This window comes from Cervus canadensis, chromosome 21 (genome assembly GCF_019320065.1).
Source record: "Cervus canadensis isolate Bull #8, Minnesota chromosome 21, ASM1932006v1, whole genome shotgun sequence".
Classification (NCBI taxonomy): domain Eukaryota; kingdom Metazoa; phylum Chordata; class Mammalia; order Artiodactyla; family Cervidae; genus Cervus; species Cervus canadensis.
The window spans coordinates 49,529,774-49,542,877 of record NC_057406.1 but is presented as its reverse complement, the minus strand read 5'-3'; the positions used below and the strand labels follow the sequence as shown (position 1 = coordinate 49,542,877).

The 13,104-nt window shown below is 45.1% G+C and overlaps 1 protein-coding gene across 3 annotated transcripts in view; it reads left to right on the top strand.

Annotated features, from left to right (window-relative positions):
* Positions 1–13,104, top strand: part of GNPTAB (N-acetylglucosamine-1-phosphate transferase subunits alpha and beta) — a 78,401-nt gene that overhangs the window by 46,685 nt on the left and 18,612 nt on the right. For 2 of the 3 annotated variants that reach the window (XM_043440144.1, XM_043440145.1), the window contains exons 6-11: positions 2,912–2,976; positions 3,237–3,371; positions 9,789–9,950; positions 10,543–10,722; positions 10,938–11,108; positions 12,411–12,534. In XM_043440144.1, coding sequence (XP_043296079.1) covers positions 2,912–2,976; positions 3,237–3,371; positions 9,789–9,950; positions 10,543–10,722; positions 10,938–11,108; positions 12,411–12,534 — 837 coding nt within the window. The remainder of the gene's footprint in view (positions 1–2,911; positions 2,977–3,236; positions 3,372–9,788; positions 9,951–10,542; positions 10,723–10,937; positions 11,109–12,410; positions 12,535–13,104) is intronic. The other variant, XM_043440146.1, reaches the window with a different exon arrangement.

Sequence of the window (13,104 nt, the reverse complement as noted above, 5' to 3'; positions counted from 1 at the left end):
CTGGACATTTTGAAGGTCAGCTCAATAGGGTTTCCTGATGGGTTGGTGTTGGGGAATATCACCCTTCTTAGTCTAAGCCCTCTCCTGCTTAAAAGCACAGTGTTAGGAGGAAATTCAGTATGGCCTTAGCATTACTGACTCATCCTTGAACTCACTGTCAACTAAAACACCTCTAAGTCTTTTTTTAAAACTTACATTTACTAACTCAAATACCCATTTTATTTAATTTTTTTTAATTTTGATTTTTCTTCAAAGATTCCTTTTAATTTATACTTGGTTTTGTTTTGTTGCCCAGTTAAAGACCTACCTCTGTTTGTAGTACAGAGACTTTATTTTGCTAGATTTGACTGATGGCTCTAAATAGTCAAGGACTTTGCGGGGAACCCTTGCTCTGTTACCCAGGGTAATAGCTTCTCTCTTGGCTTCCTGTAAGCCCACACATTCCAGAAGCATGACTTCTGTATCTTCCAAAATCTTAATGGATTGTTGAACAAGACAGAACCTATAGCAGACCTCCAAAACCCCTCTCTGGGTTGACTATAGCTTTTATAATTTTATACTCTCTAGTCAGAATTGGTTATAACCTGCCTAACTTGAGATCTAGTCTCTGTTAGACCCATAAAGATGACATGAGGTGGTGTTCAGCTGCCTTCCTGAGATTATGAACAAAGACATATTGCGCAATGCTTCTAATTGTCTGATCGACCAGTATTGATGTTGTTCAGTTGCTAAGTCATGTCTGACTCTTTGCGACCTCATGGACCACAGCTCGCCAGGCTTCCCTGTCCATCACCAACTCCCGAAGCTTGCTCAAACTCATGTCCATCAAGTCGGTGATGCCATCCAACCATCTCATCTTCTGTCGCCCTCTTCTCCTCCTGCCTTCAATCTTTCCCAGCATCAGGGTCTTTTGCAATGAGTCGGCTCTTTGCATCAGGTGACCTAAGTATTAGAGCTTCAGCTTCAGTATGAGTCCTTCCAGTGAATATTCAGGGTTGATTTGTTTTAGGATTGACTGGTTTTATCTCCTTGCAGTCCAAGGGACTCTCAAGAGCCTTCTCCAGCACCACAATTTGAAAGCATCAATTCTGTGCTGGTCAGACTTTTTTATGGTTCAACTCTCACATCCGTACATGACTGCTGGAAAAACCATAGTTTTGACTATATGGACCTTTGTCAGCAAAGTGATGTCTCTACTTTTTAATACGCTGTTTAGGTTTGTCATAGCTTTCCTTCCAAAGAGCAAGCATCTTTTAATTTCATGGCTGCAGTCACCATCCGCAGTGATTTTGGAGCCCAAGAGAATAAACTCTGTCACTGTTTCCACTTTTCCACCGTGTGTTTGCCATGACATGATCTACCAGTATAGAATCCACCTTATCAGCAGGGAGAGACAGATGGGGACAGAGTGAAGTGTTTTTTGATAAATTTATCCAAGATGGACGCATGCAGTTAGCCCCCAGTGCTTCCATTAAAGATAAACAGTATACTGTGAAGACCTTCTCCAGCACTCACCAACTATATTTTTATGGTACATTTGAGACTCTTGCCCAGGGTTGACCTCCATCTTGCAGGCTATAATCTGTAGACCCTGCTTTCTGTGTCTGTTTTGAGAATGAGGATTACAGCCTTCTGACCTCCTGTTTTCCGTGGTCCCCAGATGTCAGCAGGTTGCTGATTCCATTTGTCCCTACCACTTGAAAACTCTCTCCTGGTCGGCATGCATCATCATCGTCCTTGCTTGTGCATGCTTAGTTGCTCAGTCATGTATGACTCTTGGCGATCCCACGGACTCAAGCCTGCCAGGCTCCTCTGTCCAGGGGATTTCCGAGGCAAGAATACTGGAGTGGGTTGCCACTTCCTACTCCAGGGGATTGTCCCGACCCAGGGATTGAACCCAGGTCTCCTGTGTTAGCAGGTGGATTCTTTACTGCTGCGCCACCTGGGAAGCCTATCACCCTCCCGACCCCCAACTTAATCTGCTCTAATCACATTACCTGATGAATCACAGGAGTTCACGGTGACTCTGGGGGAATCCCTGGACTTACGGCGCCTCCCCACGTCCATCTATCAATAAATGCTACTGGCCTGGCTTTCAAGGGCCCCTTCTGGTTGCCCTCTTTTCCTTGTACCCACCACTCCCAAATGTTTTACTTTTCGTCAAACAATTTTATTTTTTAAATGAAACTTGTCGATGTTTGATGTTTGGTCCTACCTCTGTCATTCCTGTCAGTCTTTTCATTTCTGTTTCCTCTGCACACCGGATCCTCTCCTTCAGTACTGCAGAATTACAGCGGGTTACAGTAGCTCCCCTCTTGTTGGATGGGTTAATTTTGTCTCCCCCAACTACCTTTTCTTTGAGACCATGTATTATACTTGTTTCAGTTCAGTTCAGTCGTTCAGTCGTGTGTGACTCTTTGCGACCCCATGGACTGCAGCATACCAGGCCTCCCTGTCCATCACCAACTCCCGGAGTTTACTCAAACTCATGTCCATCGAGTCAGTGATGCCATCCAGCCATCTCATCCTCTGTCGTCCCCTTCTCCTCCCGCCTTCAGTCTTTCCCAGCATCAGGGTCTTTTCAAATGAGTCAGCTCTTTGCATCAGGTGGCCAAAGTATTAGAGTTTCAGCTTCAGCATCAGTCCTTCCAGTGAATATTCAGGACTGATTTCCTTTAGGATAGAGTGGATTTCTTTGCAGTCCAAGGACTCTCAAGAGTCTTCTCCAACACTACAGTTCAAAAGCATCAATTCTTTGGCACACAGCTTTCTTTATAGTCCCAACTCTCACATCCATACATGACTACTGGAAAGTTTGACAGCTCTCAAAATGCCTTGTACAGTATCCTGCCAGACATCATGGTTAAGTATTCATTAAAATCATGCTTGTTTATTGTATTCTCTGTTGTAGTTGAAGATGCCCAGGCTGGAATGTTTAAAGGAAACAGCAGACAGACAGTTTGGAGGGGCTATTTGGTATGTTACTTTAAATTAGCTGTATTTTTGCAATCCGTTAGAATAAAAGTGTGAGAAATAAAGCTGTTTTACTTTGAGAGGCTTTTTAATGTTTACTTTTCCTGTAAGCTTTCCAGTACTAGTATTGATTTAAATAATACCATTCTTGTTTTGAAGCTTGTGTGATGCAATAATAGATCTTTCCTAGTTTTCTCAGCTGTAAGTTTTCACCAGCCTTATGATGTGGAAAGTGAGCTGTGTTTTTCCTGTTCTTATTTTAGACAACAGATAAGGAAGCCCCTGGGCTAGTGCTAATGCCAGATTTGGCTTTCCTGAGTGGATTCCCACCGACATTCAAGGAAACCAATCAACTAAAAGCAAAATTGCCAGAAAATCTTTCTTCTAAAATAAAACTGGTAAGAGCTTAGAAAATAGAACAATTAGTATAGCACATCCCATTTAACGCATGCCTCTTCTCGGCAGCCCCTTCCGTTACATTCATAGTATAGCTGACGACAAGACGCAGAGGGGGAATTCCCGGGTGGTCCAGTGGTTAGGACTCTGCTTTTACTGTTGAGAGTGCAGGTTCAATCCCTGGTTGGGGAACTAACTAAGATTCAATAAACTGAGTGTTGTGTCCAAAAAATAAACCAAAAAACCCAAATGAAGCAAAGAGGTTCTCCAGTCTGTCACATATGCTGTCGTAAAGACAGCTTTTTATTTGTAGAAGATTCTGGCTTTTTTACTCTTAATTTTTTGCTCTTAATTCCAAATGTTAGGAGTCTGACTTGGATTGTAGATTTCCCAGGCAGAATAAGGATTCATTTGTTTAACAAAGGTGCGTCTGTGTGAGCCAGGTGCTCTTACGGCTGCTGAGAGTGAGCTGAGAGTGAGCGTGGAAGGAGGGGTGGGGGAGGCCCAGCACTTGTTTGCAGGCACACACAGGCCCCAACCCGCGGACTTGCTTAGAGCTTCCACGCACACAGGGCAATGCTGCGGGTACTTGGAAATTTGATAATGGGAGCCCTTCATTCCTTAATAGCTAGCTGAGCCACAAACAAATATATAGTATTTTTACACGTTAACTCTTCACACTTGAACACCGAGCCCATCCGTGAGAGCTGACTTTGGAGGCTGTGACATGCGTTAACCTTTCTCGTCCTTAGAGCCGTGTGTCTGATTGACGTAGGGTACAGGTCATGCGGGTGTGCCGTCCTTGGGACCTTCTGTCAGGACGCCTGCTGTAAGGTTGTAAGGATGAATTCTTCCTCCCTCAGGATGGAAGGCATAATAGTCTTGGCTCAGAATTTGCTAGGCTCTGCTCCTCCTGATTTTACAAAGAAACGTTCTCTAAATTCTGCCAGTTTTTAGCTTCCTGCTTCTTCCCTCTGTCTCCTGTTGATGTCACTTAACAATGGGGAGGTGAAAGGATGGAGGTGGAGGCAGTGCGGGGAGAGCTGTGACCTAGGGGCTTTTAGAGTTTATGTCTGGACCGTGTTTTCTCTCTGCCTGTCTGAGTTCCCTTCCTTTCCTTTCCCCCTAAGTGTTTCACTGTTTTAAGATACTTTGTATTACCTTCGTAAATACCTTGGTAATATGAATGACACTTCTGTCTTTTCTTCATATTTTCCCGCATAATTTTCTTTCTGGTACCTGGCAATACGGTAATGCCCAGCCCGATGAGGGTTGGGTTATTTCTTAATCTGTAGTTTTTTCTTAAAATAAATAATTATATTCCTCCTTCCCCTGAATTATTTTTAATGTTGATTTGGGCAGATAAACCCATAGATCAGCATTTATTCAGCTTCTTGGCTTCCTAGCTGTTAGTTGTACGGGGGTAGACGTGGTGTATGTACTTTTGACCAGCGAATCTGCTGCTGGGTGGGCGTGGTCTGCCAAAAGATCCAAGTCGTGGTCACCTCTTTGGTAGGCTAGTTTGGGGCAGTGCACAGTGGTGAGTGCCGGGAGAGGCAGGGAGGGCGGGACTTGAAGGAGGCAGTAGAACCCCAGGCTCTGTCCATAGGGACACCCCCTCCTCCGCCGTTCACCCGGCTGGAGGTTGATCTGGATTCCCCAGACCTGTCGTCATGGAGGCTGGCACCTCCTGGGGGATCCAGCCAGGTATTCACAGTGTTTATTGCAGCCCATTGTCACAGTGCCAGCACCTGTGATGGGCTTCAGGAGTAAGGGCTTCTGATTTTTGGAGGCTCAAGAGAAAATGAGGAGGAGGAACCACAGAAAGACGGTGGTGTCAGCATTCAAGCCTGGTTCTCCAAGGCACTGTCTTTCTGTGGATCCTACTTCCTGGTTCTATTACGGGCACCCTGAGAATGAAGTTTCCAACCACCGGGTTCCCAGTCTAGCGTTGATGAAACACCTGCTATGTGCCAGGGACCGTGCCAAGGCTAACCGAGTGAAACCAGCCCATCCACTGCTGCCACAGCCCAGCAAGACATTCAGGTTCCCCAGGTGCCTTGGCAGTGGTGCCAGTGATGAGAATGGTTCCAGAACCGTCTGGAAGCCCTCAGCCTGACCTGCTGACTTACTAGCTCCTGGAGGACACAGAAGGAAAAATGAAAGGGGAAGTGGATGTGAACCAGTGAAGATGGACATGGGGACATTAACCACACTCAGAGCTTCACGGGAGAAGTGAGATTTGGGGAGGGAAATGAAAGCTCAGTTTGGGGTAATACGTTGGAGGTGCCCGGTGGCACGTGGGAGGAAGGGCTGAGACGCCGGCTCCTGTTCAGGACCTGAACAGTGAAGCGCTGTGCCTCCCCAGGACCCTCCGGTGGCCTTTGCTAAGGCCCATGACCGCCAAAGCCACCTCGGGCTTGGTCCTGTCCCAGAGACCCTGGGCGGGCTGCGAGCATCTCTGGACAGGTATTGCCTGCTCATCTTGTACACTAGTGATCATCTCTGGGCCTGGCATTTAGGGGCCCTTATTGAGAGAATGAGCAAGAAGCAAGACTCTAATACCTGCCATATACAATGTCCTGGGATGTAAAGGAAACCGTTTTAGTGGAGTGATTATTCAAAGGAGTCTTTTAGTTTTTTGATGTCATGATTTTATACATCCAACAACTTGGCCTTCATCATCTTGTTTAGTGAAAAAGAAGGTGAGATTCCCTTCTTACCCCCATCAGGGGAAGTGGGAGTTAGTTGAAAATGGTTTTGTTTGCAAGGTGATAGATTTGAATTCATGAAAACTCTTCTGTGGACTATAATCTTACAAATCTTCTTGCAGTCTTCTCTATTGAAAACTTTGTAGTTTGAGATATTGGGTTGGCCAAAAATTTTGTTTGGGTTTCTCCATAACATCTTAGGGGTTCCCTGGTGGGCTCAGATGGTAGAGAATCTGCCTGCAATGGGGGAGACCCAGGTTTGACCCCTGGGTGGGGACGATCCCCTGGAGAAGGGAATGGCTACCCATTCCAGTATTCTTGCCTGAAGAATCCTACCATCTTAACAGAAAAATCCAAATGAACTTTTTACCCAATACCTTGAGGTGTGAGTCCTTTTGTGATCTGATTAATTACCCTCTAATTTTGCTGTAGAATTTTTTTTAATGTGATGGACACAGAACTCAACTTTTGAGAAATCAGGTTATCATGGTCTTTTAAAAAATTTTTTTATTGTATACTAGCATATATCCGTGGTCTTTATTTTCAGCTTCCTCTGAATCATTTTCTCTTTGGACGTTTTCATTCATGGTGACTTTTTCATTTGTTTTTTGGGTTTTGTTTTTGTTCACTTCAGCACATGTTAGAGCAGAAGGTCTTCCCCGAGCTGTCAAGTAAATTCTCACCTGTGGTTGAATTAAGTGATGCTGGTTGCTGAGTGGGTGTGCAGAAATGGAGGACATGCACTTGTCCTCAGGCTATTTTGGAGGCAATATATGTGTACATGTAGTGGTCAAGGAGCAAAACAGGATAGTATGAGGTTAGCTATCAAGGATGAGTTGGCATTTTAGAGACAAGAAAGAAAGATCTGCATGGATCAGAGACAAGTTTCCAAAGAGTTAGGAGGCTACACGGGATCCTCGAAGGCTGATCAGTTATTGATAATTTATTTCTGCAGGAAGGACAGTGTGGGCAAGGTGGGAACAGCATACTGTCTGACTTGGACTCTGACCCCTCAAACCTCTGTTCAAGGCACGACACGTTCAAGGTCGTAGTAAATGGTAGTAATATTTGTACTAATGCCCCCTTTCCTGTGATCTCCCTGAAGCCATCTTGTGTGCCTTTTAAAGCATACACAATTTTGTTTTGCAAACAAAACCATTTTCAGGCACCCTTTATTTTGGTTTTGTTCCTCATGTGAGCATTTTGGTAGATTAGACAGGCACCTCTGAAACTGATACAAGTTTTAGAAAACCACCAGGACATATTAAGACCTAGTTGCTTGAGTTCTGAAATTACTAAAAAGAGCTAATTTGTTTTTCAGTTGCATTAGCTGGCACATTTTTTTCCCTCACCTCACACTACCATCTAAAGGTGGATCAGTCACATCATTCTAGATAATGTTATTGTAACAAACATCCTAAAGTCCCAGTGGGTTAAAAAATAGCAAAACTTCATTTCTCGGTCATGTTACATGTCTGGCTATGGGTCTGCAGGGGGTGGGTGTAGAAGTTGTTCTGTCTTGGAGAAACTTGTAATTTAAAGAATTAAGACTGGCTTGTAATTTCAAGTAAGAAGTTATATAAGGAACCAGTTGACCCACAGATTCCCAGGCTAAGAACTCCAGCCTCAGGCACTCACCACCCTGCGGTTGGTTTCCTTACCGCCTCCTGTCTCTTCCCCTGAAGAGTAATTAAGGCGTCTGGGGTTAGGGTGCCACCTAGCGGCCAACACAGGATCCTTTGCACCACTCAAGACGGTTGACAAATTTTTCTTCATACATACAAACGTTCCTTTAAGCTCTTTAGTTTTCATCTCTTTTCCAATTTTCAGTCTCTTAGACAAATCCCTGGGAAATTTCAAAGTAGTTTTCTAGAATAAAAGCAGCTTGAGTAGAAGAGATTAATAAAGGGTACTTTCACTTTCATAATTAGGCTTTCCTGGTGGCTCAGCCGGTAAAGAATCCGCCTGCAATGCGGGAGACCTGGGTTTGATCCCTGGGTTGGGAAGATCCCCTGGAGCAGGGAAAGGCTATCCACTCCAATATTCTGGCCTGGAGAATTCCATGGACTGTATAGTCAATCCATGGGGTCACAAAGAGTTGGACAGGACTGAGTGACTTTCACTTTCCCAATAAATTTAAAATTAAATTAGGATATTAAAGTACGACATTTATTTATCCTGGAATAGTGATTTTTGCACTCCAGGGAGCCCTGTGAGGTTCTGGGAGGGTCTCTGGGAAGGGAGGCTAGGGGAGGACAGGTAGACTGTTAGGTACTTAGAACAGACAGAGGACGCTTGCCTGCATGGCCCGCCTCCCCTCCCTCTCCTGGAGTGAGGAAGGCAGTGACAGCAGTCTGAGCAGGTCTGTGATGAGCGCTTTGTGTGCATCAGATACTGTTAGGCCGGAGAAATTGATCAGTAAAGAGGACAGCGCACACACACGCACACATAATTTGCAGTGGGATTGAGTGCCTACATAATACAAAGGGGAAGAGAGATAAATGAAATTCTAACTCTGACCTCTACTTTTGGCCTACATAAACTCGGGAGACTTTGCAGCATGACCTAAACATAGGCATGTAGCACATGCAAAAGCTTAGTGACCCCAAAGTAATTTGTGTTTTCTCTGTTTTTTTATTTATTTTTTTAAATTTGACTGCACCTTAGTTGTGGCACCTGAGATCTAGTTCCCCAACCAGGGATCCAACCTGGGCCCCCCGCATTGGGAGCAGAGAGTCTTAGCCACTGGCCCACCAGAGAAGTCCCTTGCTCTGTTTTGTAAATTAAGAAGGCTAAAAATTAAGAAAGAAATTGACCTGACTAGGAAAGCCCACTCGCCAGTAGGGCGTTGCTGTCCTAGATGAGTGGTCTTCAACCGTCTCCCTGCTTTTCAGTTCTGAAAGCCTCTCTTCACAGGAAATTGTATGACGGAATTAAAACAACAACAAAAAAGACGTATCGAGGGTGGTGTGGACTCTGGCCGAGGTGGCGAAGGGTGCTTGTAAAATGTGTTGCTGTGTGTGATGTCCCCTCTTGGGTTTATGGCAGCTTCGAAAACACTGCCCCTCACGGCGGTTTTCCTGTGTAGACGCTTCAGGGCCCGGGCGCCGTGAGGCATCTGCTGACAGACGTGCTCGCCCCCGCCACGGCTCCATCGCCGGACAGGACTTGCCCCACCGTAGGCAGCCGGGCAGTGTTCTAGAACAGAGGCCACAGATTGGTGACCAGACGTGTTTTGTTTGTATGCGTGACAATCAAAACTATACGAGCCACCACTGAAAACTGGGAGATTCCAGGTGATACTGGGGATCCCGGCCTCTCCAGAGATCTGGCTGCCTCTGTCCCTATTGACTAGTGGCTGCCTTTTTCAGATGGGGCCTGAGATGTCCCGCTTGTCACAGCCCCCAACGCTCTCCTGTTTCTAAATAGCTGGTCTGTTGCATTCATTTGGGAAATGTGTCTGGCCCGTGTAGGTTTTCTCTCCACAATACTGGCTTGCTGTTTCAAATATGTATATGAAACTTTTAATCTTTTAAATATATGCAGTATATATTTAATGGGTACAATAAACAGCAGATAGTATAGTTAGTACACAATATGTAGTATATATAACACGTTATTTATATTTAAGATCAAGGATCAACTGGGCATTTAAAGGTGTCTTTGTTGTTCAGTTTTCCCACATGTAACTCTCCTATTATTTTATAGTTGCAGTTGTATTCAGAGGCCAGTGTAGCACTTCTAAAGTTGAATAATCCCAAAGATTTCCAAGAACTGAATAAGCAGACGAAGAAGAATATGACCATCAATGGAAAGGAACTGACCATAAGTCCTGCATATTTGTTATGGGATTTGAGTGCCATCAGCCAGGTAAGGAATGCAGAGATTCTTTTAGAACCCAAACTGAGGGTTTTGATTATTAAAGATTTATAAGTCATTGTTGTTAGAAGAGAGGTTCCCAGGTGGCTCATGGTAAAGAATCTGCCTACCAATGCAGGAGATGTGGGTTCAGTCCCTGAGTTGGGAAGATCCCCTGGAGGAGAAAATGACAACCCATTCTAGTATTCTTGCCTGGAGAATTCCAGGGACAGAGGAGCCTGGAGGGCTACAGTCCATGGGGTTGCGGAGAGTTGGACATGAGTGAGCACACACAGACATATTAGAAGAAGGAAGAGGGCTTACAGAGGAGTGACTGATTCCCTGTCACTGCCATTGGTTAATAACTAATTGAAATGATCCACATTCAGAGCCAAGAACCTTTTCTTTAAAAAGGTGTATGAAAGAAATGCTGTTTTTGTGTTGTTTTAAATATGCTAAGTGTTTTGCATTACTTTTAAAGTTTAAAAGCTGGATGCAGTCTTTGAAAGTTTGCTGGAGTTCCCTGAGGACAGAGGGGACAGTCAGGAGGGGCAGTGTGACTTAGGGATATTTTATATCTTTCTGTGCCCCATGCTTTTCTCAGTCTAAGCAGGATGAAGATGTCTCTGCCAGCCGTTTTGAAGATAATGAAGAGCTGAGGTACTCGCTGCGATCTATCGAGAGGCATGCACCGTGGGTTCGGAACATTTTCATTGTCACCAACGGGCAGATTCCATCCTGGCTGAACCTTGATAATCCCCGAGTGACGATAGTCACGCACCAGGTAGAGACTTGCCATGTGTCACAAGGCTGCAGTTTCCTGTTGCGTCTTTTCCATTTCTTTGTCTGGTCCCTCATTTCATCCCCCGACTTTCCTCTCCACCACATCCACCTTCCTTTAATCCTTCCATTCACCTCCCTAATTTCTTTCCAAAAACAAAACAAAACTCCCTTCTCACTCCCCTTCTTCTGTCTTGTTTGTTTTGTGTCTGTTAAAAGGATGTTTTTCGAAATCTGAGCCACTTACCCACCTTCAGTTCACCTGCTATTGAAAGTCACATCCATCGCATCGAAGGGCTGTCCCAGAAGTTCATTTACCTGAATGATGATGTCATGTTCGGGAAGGATGTCTGGCCAGATGATTTCTACAGTCATTCCAAAGGTCAGAAGGTGAGTAGCTAAGAGGTGCCTGGTCTAGGAATCACTTAGAAGTTGTAGATGGGACATAGGGAAATCAGTGTATATACATATTCAGATTTGTCCAAGTGAGCATTTTTGAGTGCTGAGCTCAGGAGAGGTAACAAACAGGGAGTGCGAAAAGTTCCTACGGCAGGAACTTTGCTTCCTTATGTTCTCAACACCCAAACCCACCCTGTATGTTTTCTGCTACTGCAGCAGCAGAGAAAGCAAAATCCCTGGGAAATTCTTGTGCTCACCATGTCAGCAAAACACACAAGGCAAGTTTAGCTCAACGTAGTGCTTTAAAGCCATGGATGAAGTGTCACTGAAGGCAGCCTGTCTCACTCTGGCTTTGAGGTGCAGGATGGAAAAAGCGGTCCTGAGCACAGATGTTATAGGTGTCAGCTGTGTAGGCATCGCCATCTTGGGAGTGAGATGAGCTTGGAAAAGCAAGTAAGAGTTAACCAGATGAAGAAAGCCCTTCCAAACAGCTGGACAGTGCAAAGATGTAGAGATGTTAAAAGTTTTCAAAAATATTAGGAAGTAACCATATAGCAAGTCAGGGCTTCCCAGGTGGCACAATGGTAAAAAACCTTCCTGCCAATGCAGGAGACAAGAGATGCGAGTTTGACCCCTGGCTTGGGAAGACCCCCTGGGGCAGGAAATGGCAGCCCACTCCAGTATTCTTGCCTGGAACATTCCATGGACAGAGGAGCCTGTCGGGCTACAGTCCATGGGGTTGCAGGGAGTCTGATATGACTGAGCAACTGAGCACATACCACGCATGTAGCTTGTCAGTTGTTTGGAAAGCAAAGTTGTTCACAGCTCAAGATGTTGTGTGGATTATTCATCACGGCCTCACGGGTGGAGGTGAGGACACTGAGAGGTCATCCGCGCCCCTTTTCAGCCTCGATGAGACGATACATGCATCCACTCAGGAGCTGACAACAGCATCAGAGAAGAGCAGTGACTTCTTGCAGACTTCCCACCTGCACGCTTTTGTACTTGGACTTAGGTCTGGCGTGTTGCTGCTCTATCTAACAGCAGATTATTTATAAGCCCGTGTTGTGAGACTAAATCTGTAAGCCGGGCCCTCGCCTGCTTTCCTCCCGTCAGAAAAGAGGGACTGTGCCGGCTGAGACCCGTCGGCAGGGCGGGACCCAGAAACCACCACAGGGTGGCCCTTTCTACAGGCTCCATTTGCTTTATTTTTCTTTTAAAGGAATTCTAGCTTAAGAATAATAAGTGTCAGAAGTCAGAAACCACTTTATTTTCTCTCTGGCCTCATCCTAGGTTTATTTGACATGGCCTGTGCCCAACTGCGCTGAGGGCTGCCCAGGATCCTGGATTAAAGACGGCTACTGTGACAAGGCCTGTAATAATTCGGCCTGTGACTGGGACGGTGGTGACTGCTCTGGTGAGGATGTGTTCAGGTGTAACTTGTCTATGTTGCTGGAATTGTTTTTCATTTGTCATCATTCTTGGACCCGTGACCTAGTTTATTCATGTTATCATTGTTGGGGGCAATTTCCCATGTTGACCCTGCACTTGCAAATGCATTTTCTTATTCAAAAATATGAGAATCGGTCCTGCCCTTAAATATGTGAGGTCCAGAGCAAGAGTCCCTCACTCTCACTGGTTTTTGTAGGAGTTCATGGCCAGTGGCTGTCAGCAGATTGCTCCAGGTCAGCGACGACTAAAGAGACGCGGAAGAAATGAACAGTCTCATCTACTTAGCGCCTCTCCTTCCTGTCTTGTACACTGATATTTGGACTTGTCGAGGAAACAAGTTTTTACCTTTATTTATTGCCTTTCAGTTTATAAAGCCTTTAAACTTAGAAAGCATCCTTCAGTATCCATTTAAATTTCTCAGCCACAGAGGAAAAGAGAGTAGGTACAGATACTGCCATCCCTAGTCCACGTGAGGAAGCAGGTGTAGGAAAGTGAAGAGTATTGGAAGAGACAAAGCTCTGTGCTTCAGTCAGAT